This window comes from Euleptes europaea, chromosome 3 (genome assembly GCF_029931775.1).
Source record: "Euleptes europaea isolate rEulEur1 chromosome 3, rEulEur1.hap1, whole genome shotgun sequence".
NCBI lineage: Eukaryota > Metazoa > Chordata > Lepidosauria > Squamata > Sphaerodactylidae > Euleptes > Euleptes europaea.
In genome coordinates this window covers 60,075,657-60,096,540 of record NC_079314.1, presented here as the reverse complement: position 1 = coordinate 60,096,540, position 20,884 = coordinate 60,075,657, and the positions used below count along the sequence as shown (strand labels likewise).

The following is a 20,884-nucleotide window of genomic DNA, read 5'->3' as shown; positions in this document are numbered from 1 at the left end:
CCAAAGGCAAGATGCCACCACTAAAAAAGTCCAGTTTCTAGCTGTCACTTGCATCACCTCTGCAAGTGGGGGCACCCAGAGCAGGACTTGGGAAGAGATTGTTCACACACACACACATGCAGTTGTTTTATCCTTGGTTAAATCTTTAGGACCTCCGCTTCCCGCTAACTTACTTTTTTGTCAGAGAGGCCATTTTGTTGCCATTTTGCTGGAATATGTTCTTTGACTTTACTCCTACAGAAGAGGAAGATGAGGAAATAAAGAATATGAATTTCTGCAGACAATTTTAACTTCTTCATCTTAAACAAGAAATTATTTAAGAAGAGAGCAAATCCACACATGCTTAGCCCCACCGTCAGAAGTCCCCAAACTCTAAATAGGAAGTGGTGACCCACACTCTGAAAGTGGAGGGCATTCTTCTTTCTCTGCGTTTCAGGTCTCTTAACTCTTTCTTCAATCCATTTCAAGTGATGCCATAATGAGGCTCAACAAAAGCAGACATATAGGCTATGGTTCCAATGGTCCTACCATAAGTCCAAAGAAGATTTTACATATCATGATGATCACCTCAAGGACTTTATAACAACCATTCTGAAGAAGGGAGCAGGCACAGCAGGATGTGCTCATCTGCTCGTTCTTTGGAGCTGTCCCCTTTCCACCTCTAAACAAGAACTTATTACACTAGAACCGACACCTTATTCTAATTTTAATTACTTCAGCAAAAAAGAAATTTGTAGCTGAAATTAAATTAGGTTCTATTTAAATGGATGCCACAGCAAAAGATTCCATTAAAAAACAACACTAACAAAAAGAAACAACAGTCCATAATCGTCAGTAAAAATGCAAGGGACAATGAAAAAGTCTGGTTGAACAAATGTGCAACATTGTCTACCTCTTTTCCAAAGCTTTTGTGTGAAAAAAAGGGATACGGAGAGCAAGTGGTGTGAGAGAGTATTAGATAGAGAAGATTGCACCCTCCTTTCCTTGTGCAAGCATTAGTGGCATGAAAACACTACACTAACCACATGACCACATGAAGCTGCCTTCTAGTACACCACTGATTAGTACTCTGTTAGTATTGTACATTCTGTATATTCTGTACAGCCGCTCTCCAGGGTCTCAGGCAGAGGTCTTTCACTGCCACTGAGCCACCCCTACTAGTATATTGTCTAAAGAGACTTCAGCTTTAGCTTCATTTGTGAACGCAGTGCCAGGCTGTAGTATCGTGAACATTACAACACAGGCAACTAAAACATAGAGCTTGATTTAAGCAATTGTATTCTGGGGGCTGGTTGTCATGCTACTCTTGAAGGGTCAGATGGCACTTCTGTGTCTAAAGAAATGAAAAACTGGAACTGCTTTGGTGCAAAGACATTTGCAAGGAAAAAAAGATTTTGCATGCATTTTCTTCCTGACAGAGCTTGATATTATGCTTCCAATGGTTCTTCAGGAAGACAAGTGTCTCTTAAGAACCTTCTGAAGGAACTCTTCCGACAGCCATGTGCTGCCATAAGAATCTTTCAAAAACAGCCCAAGTGGCCGTCTTGCAATCACAACATTAACAGTCAACAGACGTCATCCATGAGGCACTACTGATGCCTATCCACCATAAATTTCGACAGGGTTCTGTGGTGAATTAGAAAATCAGAAAAATCTGCATATCATAACTGTTCAGTGGGCCATGCATATGAGCTGGTTAAAAACCCTGAAATTAAAGGAGCTGGAGATGAATTCTGATGAGTAAGGGACTGCACATCTGTCTTAAACAGAGCCTTCTTGATACTTTCTAATCTTCCCAGTGGCTCTACTTCCACCAGATGTTACCTTCTACATTTTCATCTTTCTTACTCCACGACTGGGCTGAAGAGTGGACTGACTTCTTACGAGGACTTGTGCTCACTTTTCTCCAAGCAGTGCTTTCCCCCTTTTTCTTGGAGCAATTTTTGTAGCTTGATACCACGGAAAGAGGGAAATTTCCTCCTTTAAAATCAGCAATGTACTTATCCAGTTCTGAAACATTGAAATGAAATAAGATGCAGTGAGAATCCTGCGGCACATCATATCCGAAGTACTACACTAAGTCACTAACCTTTCTACCTTTGCTCCTGTGTTCTCTCTGTGTCTCTGTTGCATTTTTGTCCTTACAACGAGTTCAGAGTGACATACATTCCTGTTCCCTCACCCACAATAACTCTGTGAGGTAAGTTAGGCTGAGGGAGTGACCGGTCCAAGATCAGCCAGTGAGCTTTATGGTCAAATAAAATTTTGAACCCAGGTCTCCCTGGTTCTAATCTTACACTCTAACTACTACACTCCACAGGCTCTCTTCAGCCTTTCCCCCCATTCTCTGAAATTTCTCCAAACTTTTTATTTGTATAAAACAGGCCTCTGTGATTCCTGGGATTTAAAAACTGTACAAAAACATGAAAGAACTTTGAGAATAAACTGATAAATTAAAGAGCTGGGCAATAAAGATAAGCTCCAACAATGAGCTATCTGACTGTCCAGCAAAAAATACAGTACATAGCTTCAAAATTAAAATGAATTTATTCCAAAGACAGGCGGTAAAGACAAAGGAAGCATGAGAAATGGAAGGAAAAGGGATTTACAGACAAAGACAGATAAGGTGAAGAAAAGAAAATGGAAGTTTAGAAAAATACAGAACAGGGTATGGCAAGAAAGAAAAAAGTTTGGTAGAACTAAGAGACTTATGCAGAAAACACTTGGACAAACATCAGTAAACTGAGAAATTAAAGAATTTTTCTACAACAGCAAGCACTTGAGGCCTTTCAAAAAACAAAAGCAAAACAGAGAGGGCTAGAGCACTAATTCTGTGGTAAAACGCCATGCTGTTACTCCCACCATCACGGTTGTGCCTTCAAATGTTATGGTAGCACTGTGGAATGTCCCCCAAAACTACTGCCTTTCATAGCAATACAGTATAACTGAAAGGACTCCTTGACAATCTCAAATATTTGTAGTCAGGAATCAAATTTGCCACAGAACTGACTGGTAAGCAACCATGGATTATTTAATGCTTATTTTTGATCTCCAGTGATAGCCCTTTTATGAGACATTCAGAGTTTTCAAAGAAAATATTTCATGAAATCATCTCTGATTTCACTCTGAACTATAGTTTCAAATACTAATATGTGCGGATTTTCCATGTGTATCAGGGTCGCAGGATTACAAACCCTGTCACATGTGCCAATCATATATTCCAATCATATATTCGAACAATGCACATAGAGGGGGAGCAGGTATGAGTGGCCTGGCCCTGCTCATCATTCCTTGCACCCGTGGCTTGTGAGCATGAGATCGACATGTGGAGAAAGTGTACACACATGTGCTTTTCAAATGCTCCTGATCACGGGGATAGTACCTTGAACATGCACTTCCTCGACTGTGTTAATGGTTGTAGGGTGGCAGCGGCAGCAGTGTGCTTGTAGCCCTTCCCCTCACGTGTTTTGGTCAAACACGTAATTGGAACATATGCAGAGGACTACGGTGTCCATTCTGGGCTTTCTGTTCTAAGCACTGAGTCACCTGATGTCTCACCTCCTCTGGGAAGAGGACAGCCATGCAGAACAGCCTTGTTTAACAAGATGCTGAGAGCGGCTTTCACCACAGCCTGCTGCCCTTGGCTTGGACTTTTCTTGACTGCTGCCTGCCCCAGTCCAGTTGGTCTTTTCAGAGAAGCTCTGGAGAGAATTGCTTCTTGAACTCGGGGTGCAATGACAGTGTTCCATAATTTGGACATCCACCTGGAAACACACAGTGAAAAGAAAGGCACAATTACTGGATATGCTTAACGCATCAAAGGAGACCTTCAAGCACTTTGGAGGAAGGCACATCACATCATAACCCAAGGTTATTCTCTGGCATGCTAAAAATACTGCAGTGACTGTGCTCAAAGTTTTTTTTAAAATCCTTGAACTAAATGTTTTCCAGATGTCACTCCCAACCAAAACAGTAGGGTCAAAACTAGAGATGTAAAATTTCCGGAAATTTTGAAGCCATGAGAAAAAAATGTTTTTCCCCCTGTTTTTTTCCAGAAAAAATAGAAATTTTGGAAAAATTGATCCCTCAAAAGCAACAAAAAACCCAAGAAACCATCAACATAAAAAATAATCAGATTTGCCCCTTAGCACCAACAGCAAATAAAGTTAAAGTCTACCTCAATATTTAAGCTCCATAGAAGGTCTACCCTTTCAGTGGTACTTTAAAAAAAAGAAACAGAAGACACAACATATACATGCAGTTTATTCTATCTCAATTTCTGAACTACTGCTATCATTTTCCATTTCTTCTTCCTCTTTGTCATTTTTCTCATGGACTTCTAAAAACTTTAGGTTTGCACGGATTGAAACAAGTTTTCTACCCTTTCACAGGTCAGTTTGTTTCTTGATTTGGTATGAATATTACCAAACATAGACTAGACTCTTTCACATGCAGCAGAAGATGCAGGAATCTGCAGTAAGCGAGATGCAAGAGGTGTCAGAGGTTGTGTGGTACAGAGACCTTGCCACCATGTTGCAGGAGGGAGATGTTTTGCAGAATACCATGTCATAGATATATTATTTATCAATGGAAAAAAACATATTCCACACACTTCCCCCCCCCCCATTTTTCCGGAAAAAAATGGCTTTGGGAAAAAAAAAACTGTTTCCCCCCCAATTTTTTCGTTTTTTTCCCCAGGCTTTCCCATCTCTAGTCAAAACATAAAAGATAGCTCTCATTCAAAGAGTTTAGAATAACTGTCACTGTTTGGGCACAATAGTAGTACATACACAGCAATCAGGACGTGGGTGAGAAATAAGCTGATTTTAAGAACTGCCACATCTAGGATCATCCTGTTTGGAAAAGTGCAATCGGTACTACATTCTGCTGCTTTTTCATCCCAGATTAATTTGAACTGCAGACCTGCCCTAGAACACATGAAGTGTAAAGAAACTTTTGCTTTTTTAATTTTTTTAAAAGGAAAAAGGGGTACAGAGCAAAAAAAGGGGGAGATTGGAATATCAGCAGTGTGATTAAGAAGCATACAAAAACAAATCAAATAGATTACATTGCCATGCTTCTCAACACAGTTGTGCAATCAAAATAGTTAGCATAATTATAGAAAATGATTCTAACATTTCTAGTCATATAACTGAAAAATAATAGCCTTATCAAGCAAATCAAGTTCTTCTACAATCAAAATAGTTATCCAAGTATAAAATTAAGTTGAGTTTCACTATGGTTAATTAGCATCTACTTTCTTATTTTATTTTGGTTAAGATTAAATCTCAACATATTGATAAAATGGTTTCCAGTTTTCATGAAACTGCTCATAATTCGTGTCGCTATTTACCGTATTAGTTATTTTAGCTGTAGAGGCATATTCCATTAATTTTTTTCCCATTCTTCTATGTTTGGAATAAGTGCTTGTTTCCATTTCCTCGCTAAAACTGTTCTGGCCGCCGTTGTAGCTTATTTAAATAGGTCTGTGAATTGCGAAGATCATTCTAATGGTGTAATACTTAACATGTCTTTAGGGTCTAATGGGCATTTTTGTTGGACTATCTTTTGGAGTTCCTTATGTGTAGCTTTCCAATACAACTGCAGCTTTGGACAAGTCCACTATACATGGAAGTAAGAGCCATCTGATGTGTTACATTTCCAGCAGGCCGCTTGGTTTATTTTGTTTTGTGTATTTTTTTAGCATTTTTGGAACAAAATGCCATCTATAAAACATCTTTTTATATACATTTTTTATTGTTTTCTAGTTATAACATATTCATCAATCATCCAATGTCATACATTTGTAATATAAACATGACCTTTTCAATCACTGTATATAATCCTAACAATATTGACTTCCCCTCCCCCTCCTCTCTTTTTGATATACCTGTTCTTCCCTTTGCATTTAATTTCTAATCCATTATAGTAATGTAGATTTAAATTTAAATAAACTTTCAATTATCTTAAAATCTAAAATTTAACATTAATACTGATATTTGGTAAACAGGATTAGAGCAATACATATCCTTTAATTTCTCCCGTATACAGTTCATTTACACAGTAAGTGGTCCAGGCTTCCCATTCTCCCACAAATCCGTATTCTCTTTTTGATTTATTAATGCAGTTAGTTTAGCCATTTCTGCCAGTTCTAACATTTTTTGTATCCAGTCACTCTTATCTGGTGTCTCTGATAATTTCCATTTTGCTGCATATACCAGTTGTGCAGCCGTGGTGGCATATATCAAAAATGATCTCTGAGTTAGAATAGAATCCGGTATGATACTTAGCAACATCATTTCCGGTGTTTTAGGAATATTTTGTTGTAGTATCAGTCTTAATTCATTATAAATCATATCCCAGAAGTTCTTTGCTTTTTCACATAACCACCAAACATGATGAAAAGAACCAATCTCGTCCTTACATTTCCAACAGTTTGGTGACATTGTTTTATACATTGTAGCTAGGTTTTTTTGGTGTCAAATACCATCTGTAAATCATCTTGTATATGTTCTCTCTCAATGATTGTGAAAGTATGAATTTCATATCTCGTGACCTTTTTAAAAAGGAATGTTGTGACCCAATGTCTGTGCTCAGGTAATCATCGTAGGTTTAATCTGGTCTTGCTCTCTCTCTATAGTTAACAGCAGTTTATACATCTTTGAAATTAAATGATCATTGGTATCCAACAGCGTTTGTTGTAAAATTGATTTTTCTTTGATAAAACCTATCTTCATATCCTGAGTATAAACAGGCTTTATTTGATGATATTGAAACCAAGTCAAGGGTTCTTTTAATTCTTCATGTTCTTTTAGGACACATCTGTTGTAATCCCATTTTAAAAGGACCTTTTAAAATGGAATCTATAAAACATTTTATACCAATTTTCTCATATATCCTGGCTGGCTGTAAACTTTAAACATAATGATTCCAATTTTTCCATTGTGACCATTTCTCCAAAATGCTGCATCCACTTAATCATATTGATCTTTACTTGTTCCATTTCTGTATCATATTTTAACAATAGCTTATAAATCCTCCCAAGTAAATGGTCTTGATATTTGGTTATTATAGTTTCAAATTCTGTTTGTGTTCTCAGGGCACCGGTTTTAAAACAATCATCCTTTAACCTTGATCTCAGCTGAAGATATAATAACCAGTTTAGGTCCTTATTCTCTTTTTTCAAAGTAGATATTTGTTTAGTTTCCCCAGTCTCATTGATTAAGTCTTGATATGTTAGATACTTGCAGCTCTTCCAGATAGATTGGTTGTAATAAGCTTCCAAGGGAGACGTTATTGTAGGTGGGGAAGGGCTTATCCTTTTTTTTTTATAGTGACTTTCCCTTATCACTAAGCCAGCACAACCTTTCATATGTGTAACTCAGTGAAGGAGTCTGGCTTCCACCCGAGCTCCAACCCCCACACGGTCTTGATCAAAATTAATGACCTTTTCATTTGCCTTTCATTTCAAAAAGGATGGAAGCTCCAAGTTTACACAGCACATTCCTAACACTTTCCCACAACTTGGCCTTGAACTGCCTCCTATTTATGAAATAAAAAACTGTGGGTGGTTGGGTGAGAATTTTTTTTAAAAAGCAATTATTTGCACCATAAAAAAAAATCTCTTTCAAATCCAGAAAAGTAGGTTAGGTGAGTAATCTTGCTGCGTTCTCTGAAATAATAGCACCAGAGGAAACTTGACTGAAGACTGTAACTATTCATTGTCTACTATCTAGCCTAAGACATTTGTTCATTATAGCTGAACTGGACTGCAGCCACCTTGTTTTTAAGTGACACATGTGCCCTAAACGCCTGCTGAGAGCCAGAAATTTAACACAGGAAGGTTTTTCTGACTTGGAAACTCATGCTAGGTGGAAAGTTACTTTTGAACTGAAGATGCCTGCCACAACTGCTGGCGAAACATCAGGAAAGAAAATACCAAGACCACAGTCACACAGCGCGGATAACCTACAAGAACCAACTTATGCTTAGTTGTACGGGAGTTCAAGGTCAAAAATAATGGTGGCAACCCTACAGTGGGACATAAAAGATAATTCCTACTGGAGATTTCTGTGATGTAATTCTGTACTGTAGGACTAAACCACAATGGTATGAAGCAGTAACTGGGGGAAAAAATCCCCAAGTCAACGCTTTCCTATAGCCTCTCTCTGTAGGGTCTGTGTCACTCATGTTAGTTCTGGAGGACATTTCCCCCAGTAGGCTGATCTTACCAGCTAGCACAAGAGAAGTGGGCAATCTTGCCTGGTTCCTCTCCTCAATGCTTTCCTCACCTTCTCACATTTTGTTGTTGTTGTTGTTTTTGTCCAAGCAGATCCCACAACCCTCCTTCCAATCATAGTCTTTTTGGGGGGAGGGTGACACCATTCTCCACCTCCCACTAGCAGAAAAACTGATAGGCTCTGACTTACTGTGTACCACAAAGACAAATGAGGCTCCTCTCATTTGCATGGCAGGATTTGGCCTCACTGAATTAATGTGCACAAGCTTCTATAAACACCCTGAGCAAATGCCAAGATACAGGAGCCTTGCCCTTCTTAGAATCTGGTCACCTCTTGTGTGACTGTCCTTAAACGGTACTTTTTAATATAGATTTAAACAAAACAGATGGAGGCATATTTAACAATGTCCCCTTGGTTTGTGTCCAGTATTCTAGCTTATAAAATATGACTGAATCAGACACCAGAAGAGAAGCCAAAAAATAAGAATACTGAGGTATTAGGAGCAGGAAACCAGAAATGGGAGAAAAGAGTGGATGGACTGTAGAAAGAACATAACACATTTTTTAAAAGCAGCACTTAATGTCATGATTCCCCAAGTTTCAAATATTTTAATTCTTTTCCCTTTCTATGTAGACATACAACTTGCCAATAAAGGCCAAACACTTCCCTGTTTGTGAAACAAAGCATGGTTGTTCAATATATCAACACTGCTGACGTTTTTCAAGACAGACATGTGCTTTGCAGTTTTGCTGCTTGTTTATTTTTAGCCTGCTCACTCATGTTTTATTTATCAGGCAAATAAATATTTCAACATGACTTACTCATACAGTGCAGTGATCTCAGACCATATTAAATATTTCTCTATTTAAATTATTATTAATTTGTGTAGTGTGTTAAGCAAGCACAACAACCACAACATCCTTTCCCAACTTCTCAGTAATTCTTGCATTTTATTGGCTGAGAACTGGGCTGAGGGCAGGAATCTGAGAAAACGACTCAGTGAGATTTCAACATTCAGGTCATATGTTGACCATATGGTATGCTAAAAGCAGTGGTAGTCATGGAGAGGGGTAAACACGTAAACAAGTCCCTGAAACCGTGCTTCTGGTTCATGTGATGTCTACATTTTCACCAGGGACCATCTGTTTCAAGCTTAACTTTGCATAAGGGCTAGAAACTTTCCTTTTGAAACAAAATGAAAGTGGAGATTTGAACTGTCTATATCAGGGGTGTCGAACTCAACTGTTACGAGGGCCGGATATGACCTAAATGTCCCTTGGTTGGGCTGGGCCATGCCTCACCAGCCCAGATTGGGGGTGGGGTGGGGGTGGCTGCCTCATCTGGCTTGCCAGCCCAGTTTGGGACTGGGAGGGGGGAGGGGGCTGCCTCGGCTGGCTCGCTTGCCAGATAAGTGCTCTCAAGGAGCTGAAGTAATCTTCAATGAGTGATTACTAGGGCAGAAGATAAGAGCCCCAGACAGATAAGGACTTCCACAGGTGATTGAATTAACACGAGGCATTTACTGTATGAACAAGTCCACCATTCAATTGTGTGGTGCAGAGAAAACAAAATGCTCTTTGCACGTATTTATGTATTCAACAACAAAATGCCATGCAGATTGGGGGACTGCAGGAAGGAGAGGGTGAAATAGCCCTCTCTTCTCTCTCCAGCAGCCCTTGCGATTGGTTGGATATTACCATCTGTTCTTAAATCAAGGAACAGAATATACTCCTTCTGCAGACCATTCCTTCTTTCCCAGGAATGAAATCTGGTGCAAAGGATTTAGCAATTGAAATCAATGACAATTAATTGGATTAAAAGTTGATAACTACTAGTGATGGATTAGAGATGGACGCAACTGAAGGATATTGCTATATTGCAGAACTGACCAAGATGAAACAGAAGACCTACTTCACTGTGGTATGGTTGTGACCAGGTACCACCGGACAAGAAAAGAAATGTTTTGGCCCAATAAGTGCTTCAGGTGCGCCCAGGCGTGACAAGCATGAATTCAGCTGGTGCCAGACTGCAAGTATCCACTCTACCATCTTGTACACAGGATCACATGGAGGAGGCATTTTACCTCTGAACTGTGGGAGAGTAAACAGATGGTTAAGTTTGGTGGTGGTCTCTTATCTTCTTGAAGAAAAGCAATTTTACAATTTTTGCACATGAGAAGGAGATTTTGTATTGTTAAGAAGTCAAATATCCATCATTACCACTTGAAAATTATAGCACCCAACAGTGATTTGCATGTGTCAGTGATCCACTACTGACAGGATAATCATCCATTTTGTACCACCTCAGATACAGTGATCTTAAGTGGAGTCAGTTTCCTCCCTTTCACCTGTTAATCACTGTGCCGAGTGATCAAGCAAAAAGAAATCAAGCCATGCACATTTCTGTGTCAACTGGTCTTGAGTCAATAAGTATCAAAATATAGGGCAGCAACCCCAGGTCTATAGAATGGCTGTTACAAGCTTCTGAAGTCCCATACTAGATGGAACACTGACAGAGCTGTGAATACATCTCAGCATTTTAAAAAGGCAATAGCTGCCCTGATTTGAAATTTAGCCACACTGCAGGCAGAAGAGAGGGTTTAGCCTTCCTTGCTGTGTGGTTTTCCCTGATCAAAATAGATGCTATTAGCCCTGGAAAGGGGAAGGCGAATGTGACAGGCAGCTGTAGTTCCGCCTCTCCCTAACATCAGCCACTGGGACCTAACTGAATGTTGAGTGGAGAGACAGTGAGAATCTTTGATGGACAGTTAGTCTATGGGAGTTGGAGAGCAACTGAGTCAGAACTGACATTTCTGAGCTCAGTACAGCCAGAAAAATAGACTGTGAATGGCTGAGGAAAAGTTATCTTGGATGTCACTCATAAAACAGGCACACCAAAAGACAAGGCTAATACACTGCTTGGTCTATTAATGGGTCATTTTGTCCCAGTTTCATGATGGATGTCGACAAGATCCTGGGATCGGTGAAGGCCTCTACTTGCACTCTGGATCCTTGCCCATCGTAGCTGCTAAAATCATGCAAGGCCCACATCAACAACCCTCAGTATCTATTATAAATTAGTCACCAACTGAGGGTGCCCTTGGACATTTAAAGAGGTGATTATCTGTCTGCTACTTAAAAAACCATCCCTACAGAAAAATGATGTGGCCAATTATTGACTGGTCTCTAACCTGCCCTTTCTGGCAGGTGATTGAGAGAGCAGTAGCAGACCAAGTCCAGGTCTTCTTGGATAACTCATCTGCTCTAGAACCTTTTCAATCTAGCTTCAGGCCAGGCTACAGGGCAGGCTCTGCTAGCTTTAGCTGATGACCGTTTGAGTGTAGACAAAAATCACACCTTGTTGCACTTGCTGGACTTATCTGCAGCCTTTGATACAGTAGATCATACCATTTTGTTGACGCGTTTGGAGGCAGAAGTAGGTATCGGGATGCACAGTGAATTGGTTCAAATCTTGATACTTACAGGACAATGATTAGCACATTACCTTTGATACTTTTTGCAGGACAATGATTCAGCTCAACCCAACCCCTTTCTGACTATATATTACTCTTCCTACACACTTGACACTGAGAGACACTGTCCTTCAGGGTTACCCCTCTGAAGATGCCTACCAAAGCTGCTGGCGAAATGTCAGGAAAGAAAATACCAAGACCATGGTTACACAGCCCGGATAACCTACAAGAACCAATGAACTCTGACCGTGAAAGCCTTCGACAATATTTTGGTTCAAATCGTTCCTCACAGAATGAATTTTTGAAAAATGTAAGCTGCCACCTATGCAGTTGCATTCTTAGGTTCACCAACAATTTGACCATTGCCAAATAAGAGGCTTTTAACTGTCTGGTCAAAACTGATTAGCATGCCAACCAGATCTGTGCTCTGACTTGCTTCGATTTGGTAAACTGGGATCAAATTGAACATAAATGAAGGAAACATCATGTGCAGACAAGAATTCAAAGCAACAGAGACTTGAAAATCTGTTGTCTCCAGGTCAGAGAAGGAAAGTTAACCTATCTGGTGACAACTTAAGGGTTGAATAACCTCCATAGCCACATCAGAATTCACAATATCAGAATCCAAACATTGCTCAGAATCCAGAATCTCCTTTTTAAAAGGTAGTCCATTTCTGTTCTTTGTTACAGCTCCAGCATGGTGTAATGGACTAGGATCTGGGAGACCCAGGTTCTAATCCCCACTTGCTGGGCCAGTCATTCTCTCTTAGGTTTGTCCACTTCACAGGACTATTATGATGATAAAATGGAGGAGTGGAGAATGATATTGTAAGCTGCTTTGGGGAGAAACGCATGGTATAAACAGAGAAATAAATATAGAGGAGGAAAAAAATCTTAAACTTGAAATCAGTTTTAACTTAAGCTCCAAGACCAAAAGCTATCTAAGTAGATTCTTCAAGAGTTGAGAACGCAATAAGTGGGTCTGTCTAGAGATTAGTATTTTCATGACAATGGAGGCAAACTGGCCTCTATCTATGCCACGCGTCACTCATATTTATTAACATTTTTTATCAATGGAGACTCAATGGAGACTCAGCGTTTATCTCCCTGTACCTTATGGCAATCAGTTTTCAGAGGAAATTCCAGTGTATGGTTCAATCACCTTGTGGCCCAAATTACCCTTATTTTCAGTTTCAATTACCTTTCTGAACAAAGCAGGGTTCAGGGGTTCTGTGACAGAAGCAGTAAGAAAGTGTTATGTACTGAAATTCCCACACAGGCAGGCTGCTGCTAACTATAACATACAATTTTTTGTGGTGCTGGTTTGCTAATTTGCTATCGTTTCTTTCTGCACCTATACATGCACGCTCTATTTTTGTGTGCTCTCAATAAAAACACTCCTAGAGTACAGAGAGCACTTCAGCCTATAAACAAAGAGGGAGATAAAGCTAGGATATGACAGAAGGACCAAACACAAGTGTTCAGGCAAGAGCCAGAAAGGAAATCCCCCCCTAACAGAGAACTCGTGTTCTTCCTAATCTCATTATAAGCAGCGCTTTGAGATGTGAAGCCAGAATTTGGAGACCCTCTGAATACAGATATTTATTTTTTAGTACTGCTTTAATGGCTCTGTTGTGGCTCTGGAGCGGAAATGTCTTCTGAAAAGAAAATACCATCACCAAGGCCACGCATGCTAGCACTTAAAACACTTATATTTACATTTAGCACCAAGGTAACCCAAGTTCTGCATTCACCATTCAAATTAAGCTGATTTGCATACATCTGCATAATCATTCAGCTTCCATTAGTCAAAGGATAGGGAAAGATGCCATGTGAATTCCTGGCCGGTCCTGCAGAGGCTTTGAAGATTTTATCAGATATATTGCAGTGGGAGCGGGGAAACTGGAATCTCCTGCTCCACAAATCCCACAGATGCTTGGATTCAAGCCACTTTCTCCGGGTCAAACCAGAGGGGTTCTGTGAATGGAGTGTGTTTCCCATTATCCTTTAAATAGAAGGCACACAAGGTCTGATTCAGACTGGGAACGTGGATGAGAGAAGCAGGGTGGGGAAAGCATGTTAAGCGATCCTCCCTTGCCACTTTATCAACCTGAAATGGCCCAGTGCAGCTACTATTTGCCCTGTGGGCACAAAGAAATACCCACATCAGTACACACAGGAAAACAAGAGTTCCATGGGGCTGTTTCAGGTTAGGAACACGGCCCAAGAGGAAGGCTTAAACCCCTGCAGTCCTGTACCTGCTGCTTCAAGGAAAAATAAAATTTATGGGAGCGTCATTTGTAGAACTCACAGCAGATTTGGCACACAGGCTCATCCTTCTCTCTGTCTGCAACAGAGGGATAATGGTACCTACTTACTTTGAACTCTCGTAAAGTCCTATAAATACAAATTCCACTTGGGTCTCGAAAGCAATCAGCTCAGCTTGTATCAATATCATAACACTTCTACTTTCACAAACTCAAGAGTTGCAACTCATTGGACATCTGCCTCTCCAAACAATTCTGCAGCAAGAAACTGTCTTTTTACCTGCCTTGAGCACCGGAAGATTTTTCCATTCGCTAATTGCGCCATCCTCTGTGCCAGAGTTACACCCTTCTAAGGCCACTGACTTTAACAGACTTAGGGTGTAACACTGCTTAGGGTGGCACTGTAAAGAATGTCCTTCTAGGCTAGGTGGTGGAAAGCACACCAGTTCCATTGCACAGCAGTGATTTATGACTATGCAGGGGAAAAGGATGATGAGCCATCTCTCACAAATGATGCACCAGGTTCTGGGACTCCATGCTGCTGAAACTTATAGTCACGGGGGGGGGGGTGGATCTTAACTGAAGTGCTGCAGGTTTTCGAGTTACAGTCTGGAGCCAGGCTCTCACCCTGTAGTTTTGCCATCTGCACAGATAAGAGATGGAAGCCAATTTGGATGTCTACTTAGAGACAACGGCTTCAATCCAACAGACTGCCTGCATGGTTGGAATGATCTCTGCTCATGCAGCAAGACTATGTTGTCTTCCCCCATCCCACTACAGCCCCAAATCCTGTTCCTGGGGATTCCCTATCTCCCAATACCAACCTTTCTGGGGACATTTTGAGTTGTAGTGTATGTGTGTCGGGGACGAGACAAAGCCATGTCCTGGGGGTGGAAACCACTGGACCCAATCCAATGAAATTTTTACTAGCGATTTGAATGGAGTTAATTGCAGCAGATAGAGACAGCCTCCTGAACCATTGTCTGGTGACCTCATCTGTCATCCCATAACCCATTGAAAAGCTCATTTGCAGTTTTGCAATTGGAGATCCACAAGGTATGGTGTATGCATATGGATCTTCATGAATGCTGGTTCCTAGAAAGTCCCATAAAAAATTCTTTCTGGGGTCCCCCTTCCCCCAAGTCAGTGTTCATATGCAAATCACAGAAGCAAGGAAGCAATGTTGTGGCTACACATCACAATGATTCACCGCCTTTGTCCTTCAAAATGGAAGAGCTAGCATTCTCCAAATCCTCTTCTTCATTTTCCCTCCCCATAAATAATGTTGCAGTGCACAATAAATTAAAACTCAACCATACACGTCCCTACCTTGCTTAAAACCTTCCTCTGCAGGAACCTTTGGAGAAGGCCATGGATTGGCTCTCCATCGCATCGGAGCTGGACCCACAGGAAATGTTGCTGGACTACCAGGTCAGAGCCTTGAAGCCGAGATTTTGCAATGGTCCCCATAAGAAAGCAATTCTCATGAAAGTAATATGCATCAGACAATCCATTGGCTAACCAAAAAAAGAGAAGACATTTTAAATGGCATGTATCAGTGGTCGACAACCTATGGCTCTAGAACCAAACGAGGCTCAGAACAGAAGCAGATACGGTTCTTCAAAAAAGAAGATGAAATCTTTAAGTTGGAGTATGCCAGGGGGTAGGTGGGATGCTAAAATAACCAGAATGCCAAGGAAATGGCCAGCAAGATTTTTATGGGACTAAAGAGCTTCTTAGAGAAAAGGAGATATAGACATGCTAGTGATTCCAAGCACGAACCATGTGTAGATTTGTGCCAAAACACTGAAACATCTGCACAGGGGGCTCCTGTATATTTTTATTACTTACTGTGAGATCTCATATTGTGTCATACTCCCCAATAAAGTACTCACAACCAGTTGCAGGCAGCAGAAATTTTCTCAATCAACAGGTCAATTACCAGTAATGTTAAGTTGTATATTTTCAGTATGCAAATGGACCTTCTGGCTCTTTATACTGGCTCTTTATTCATCTCTTGCTCTGAATTTTAATTTAATTTGGCTATAATCATGAAAGGCTGCTGACCCCTGGCATACACTGATACATGTTTAAATGTAATACAAAAGGAGAAAATGCAACTCAAACTTAATTTGCAATGCAACTATCACAGCAAATACAGATTTAAAAATATTTTGTACCTTTCTTTAAAGTACAGGGGTTATCAGTGCCGCGGTTTTCAAGAGGTTGCAGAAATTCCCCCAGTAATTCTGACAAGGAAGCCTTTTCCAAATTCTCCAAAATTACAATGATTCTCTTGCTTACAGAAGGCTGTTTCACTGGGATCAGGCAAGCTGGAAGTACAAAGAGCTCATTGTGGTTAGGAGATGAAAAATCTCTCCCTCTCTTTATAAAGAATCCATTCTATACAAGTATATATTAAAGAATGCAGGCACTTTCATGTTGACGTTGTCTTTTGGGTTTTTTTTTTTGGGGGGGGGTATTTAAATTTTCAAATGCTGAGGTCCGATGTAGATATAATGCCAGGCAGTCCCTGAGCCATGGTTAAGCAGGAAAAGGGACGGATCAGATGGATGACCAATGTATCAATGGCTGCAATAACAGACTACTGGAAATGGAAGACAGATGAAGGAAATGTGACAGTTTCAAAGCCAGAACATTGTCCTAAGAATTCCAGTAAAACTCTGCTTCAATGCAGCACCCGAGAGACCAGGGGCAGATTAATTCCATGTACCAGCCCAAAGCCTGTAAAATAGAGTCACAGAATCAAAATTTGGGTTTCCAAAAGTGCTGTGAAAAAGCGAAAATTGACTTGAGAGAGAAAAACTGTGATCAAATAAGGCTGGGTGATGTTTTTGAAGGTAATTATAGTATTGCCATTTGTGGTGTGCAATTCATCTTCCCATTGAATTTGGCAAAGACTTCTTATGTTCTTTGCAAAACCTGTTTGACCACAGGCAATGAGACTACAGGGGACATGCAAAAAGAAACTTCTTTCAGGCATCCTGCTACAAACTTGTGAGAACCCCAAATCCTCTCAGAACTCTCTTCTGGTTTTATTCCCCCTCCCCCTAAATCCACTAGATCACGATGTTTCAAATGCGGTTCTTTTTGGAAATGCCTTCTGGAGGAGGTTAGGACATGTTGTAAAGGCTTGTTGTTTAAAAGAACATTTGATGGAGGCTAATGCCTTTCTTGCCCTGACCTGAATGGCCCAGGCTAGCCTGATCTCATCAGATCTCAGAAGCTAAGCAGGGTCAGCCCTGGTTAGTATTTGGATGGGAGACCACCAAGGAATACCAGGGTTGCTGTGCAGAGGAAGGCACTGGCAAACCACCTCTGTTAGTCTCTTGCCATGAAAAACCCAAAAAGGGGTCACCATAAATCGCCTGCGACTTGATGGCACTTTACCACACGCACAATGCCTTTCTTTGTTTGCATGTAATGGACTGGGGACTGTACCAGCATTTCTGCTGATACAAAAGTGAAGTGAGAATCCCACTTGAACATCAAAAAGTCTATGTTGGGGACCTACACGGACAAAAAATGTGGAATGGGGCTATAGTAAGGAGGTGAGACTAAGCGAAAAAGCTGGTTGGATCCAACCCAAGGTTTTGAGGAATTGTATACTCAGGATACTTAGAAGACAGATTACTTGGTTGCTCAGGTAAGGAGCTCCACATGGATTTAAATTTCCCACTTATAGAGGATGAAGGAAAATACAGTAATAATTATCAACTTAACATCATTTAAATGTATCACAACTGCCCAAGCCAAAGGTGAAGAATATAACTGCTCTATTCTGTCAATCTTAAACCTGTCTGAGATCAAGCATGCAATCCGCCCCCCTTGGGGCACCCCCTCTTAACATTAATTTGAGCCCTAACAGAGAACCCCACAAACCCTGTAAAAAGCATTTCCCCAGTCAACCAAGTTTCCTGGAGGAGGACAATAACTGCTTTATTCAGCAGATATTGCACCTCTGGAAGGATCCTCTTGGAAGCCCACCCCTCCACATTCCAAGAGATGATATGCAGATTATAAGGTCTGAGTTAGTCGTGATTAATTTTATCGGGAGCACTATCAGGTAGTGCAGGGGTCGCAAAAGTGCGGCTCCCGAGCCGCATGCGGCTCTTTGAGCCCTTGAGTGCGGCTCTTTCCATGTCTGGGCCCGGCTGAGTAGCGAAAGGGGCGGGGGGCGGGAGAGAGTCTGCGCAGGAGGCGCTTGGATTACGTAGGAGCGACCACGTGCCGCTGCTGCTGGCGGGCCTGCTGTGGGGAGAAGTCTGCGCAGGAGGCACTCGAATTACAAAGGAGCGACCACGTGCTGCTGCTGCTGACTGGCCTGCTGTGGGGATTGGGGGTTTCTTAAGCAGCGGAGGGAGCAGCCACCGTTTCGATATTTGCACGGTAACCCCACCCACTGCCTCTTGGCTTCTGCTGTTGGCTCCTCGAGTCCCTCTTCAGAAAGGCTCAAGAGAAATTCTCATTGCTTTGGACGTGCTTCGCCCGGACGAGGAAGCCCCGCGCAGCGCCTTTCTCGCTTGAGGCCGCCCGCAGCCCGGAGGGGAGGGGGAGGCAGAGAGCGAGCTGCCCCGGCGGCCGCCACCTCCCCCCTCCCTGCTGCGCGGGCCTCTCTTTCGGTATGGCCGCTGTCGCCCCCAGGGCTGCAGAGCGGGCCCAAGGCCGTGCTCAGGCCGCCCCTGGGAGGGGGGAGGGGGCTGGCGCCGTGGCCTCGAGGGAGGGAGGGAGGAAGGGGCAGTTGGGGGACTCTTTCTCCCCCCCGTGGAAGCCGCCTGGGCACGCGGCCCTGCCTGCCTGCCCCCCAGCTGGGGGGGGGCTCCTCCAGCCAAGCCACCTTGCCCGGGCACCCGCCTGCCTGCCCTGAATCTGGAGCCAGTCGGTCCCAGAATGGGGGGGGGTGAGCACCTGCCCCTCCCTCTGGCCAGGAGGGAACTGGCATGTCCGTGGCGGGGGGAAGGAAGGATGGACTGTGCATCTCCCCCTTGTTTGTTTGCATGGAACACACACAGACCGGGGACCTGCTGGCCTCTTCCTCTGTGCCTGGGATCCCTGGACATCTGGACCCTCGCTGGGTGATGGTGTGTGTGTGTGGGGGGGAGAAAACAGTGGGCCTTTTTGTCTGGCAATTGTTAGCCCTCCCCTGGCCTATTACTACAGGTTTCCCCTCTTCCTGCTACTTTGTACCTCTTTCAAAAGGAACCGGGGGGGGGGGTTTACACTCTCCCCACAGCCATTCACCACCCCACTGTGCAGTAGGTGCTCTACTGGTTTCCACTTCTGCTAAATTTTAATTAAAGTTTATTAATTTAATAAACAGTGTACCTACCTATATAGTTTGAGTTTAAAAAATTTGGCTCTCAAAAGAAATCTCAATCGTTGTACTGTTGATATTTGGCTCTCTTGACTAATGAGTTTGGCGACCCCTGAGGTAGTGAAACATTCCCTTTTGGAACTGGTCTGCATTTGTTTACTACAACTACTTTTGGTTCTAAAGGGACAAGCACATGAAGCTGTAGGACTAACTCTTAAAGAAGAGTTTGGACTTGGGTGTCTAGGAGTACAGAACACATCCTCAGTTGTACCATTTTGAATTCTGGCCTTTTGTTGGATAGCAACCAGTTGTTGTAGGAACTGGAGCCTTTGGATCAAGTTATTTTGCTCTATTTCTGGAAGTGTTGGAAAAGGAGGAAAAAAAGGTCTGCCTCCACATTGCTCAGCACTAGATCTTGGTGTTTGCTGTTTGTAAACCAATTTCTATTGTTACATTTAAATTGCTCTCTGCAGTGTTTGGGTGGTGGGAAAGGCAGGCTATTATAAATCTAATTCTGAACTTGGCCATTGAGTATGGATGAAGAGATCTGCAAAATGGAGCTAGAGACAGATGCAGTGGGGGGGTATCTCTACAAAACTGATGGGGGTAGCAGGGATGGATTTGGAGGCTAAAACAGCCCTGGAAAGGGTTCTGTCCCCTTCTCCTGCTCCAGTGGCAACTACTGGAGACTCACTACCCACATCACTCAGTTTGCTTACTGTGATCACCATGCAATTGGGGCCGCCCTGGCTCCCCTGGAGACCATAGCACAACTAGGCTCAGCATCGGCAGTCAATGTGCAACTTGGTCAGACTTTTCCTGTCAGGAGGTTGCCAGGAGGAGGGAAGGAGGGAAACCTGAAGACAGGGCAGATAAAGATAGGTTGGCTGGTGGGTGGGAAGGACAGAAAGGTAAGCGGCTATGGGGGCTGCCAGGGAAGGGAAAGAGGAAATAGTGGTAAGGGTGATACAGGGAAAATGAGATGCCCCCTGCAAGCATGTGTGGGTCCCCCATTTGGAAATATATGAATAAACAAACTCAAAAACTAAGTCTGTCTCCAGGCTACGCCATTTCCTTATGATACATTCGACAGCATGGATGCACACATTTGGACAGCTTCTCTTACCAAAGCTTCATGATTAAAACTGAAATAGCTATCTTAGAATCTGCATGACTCTCGTGAACAGTTTCACAGTGTGTCCAACACAGCTCAGAATGCCAGAGCAGCGCAAACAGGACAGACAGAGAGACACACGGTGGGGTCAACTAATGCCTCAGTTGTGTCATCATCATTTATTATTTATACCACAACTATAGTTATACGAGGCGCCAGTATAGAATGTCCATAAATCTCTTGGCGGTAAAGAGTTCTGCAGTGACCAGTGCAGTGTGATTAAATGCGGTAAGCACTCAGAGAGGGCCTCTTGTATAAAACAGACCAGGGCAGCATGAGGCGTTTGGGCCCTTGGTCAGGAATGCAAGGTTTGGGTTGGGAAAATTAAACATTGAGGGAATCCTGCTAATCCTGAATAACAATCATATGACTTGGTTTTATCTCATAAATTAAGAG

The 20,884-nt window shown here is 42.2% G+C and overlaps 1 protein-coding gene across 3 annotated transcripts in view; it reads right to left on the bottom strand.

The window, feature by feature from the left end:
• The window catches only part of CTTNBP2 (cortactin binding protein 2), a 106,706-nt gene that overhangs the window by 6,136 nt on the left and 79,686 nt on the right, over positions 1-20,884 (bottom strand). For 2 of the 3 annotated variants that reach the window (XM_056846007.1, XM_056846009.1), the window contains 6 exons: positions 16,160-16,312; positions 15,309-15,496; positions 10,152-10,330; positions 3,559-3,764; positions 1,825-2,010; positions 174-234 (listed from right to left, as the gene is read on the bottom strand). In XM_056846007.1, coding sequence (XP_056701985.1) covers positions 174-234; positions 1,825-2,010; positions 3,559-3,764; positions 10,152-10,330; positions 15,309-15,496; positions 16,160-16,312 — 973 coding nt within the window. Of the gene's footprint in view, positions 1-173; positions 235-1,823; positions 2,011-3,558; positions 3,765-10,151; positions 10,331-15,308; positions 15,497-16,159; positions 16,313-20,884 lie in introns of those variants that run through there. The other variant, XM_056846008.1, reaches the window with a different exon arrangement.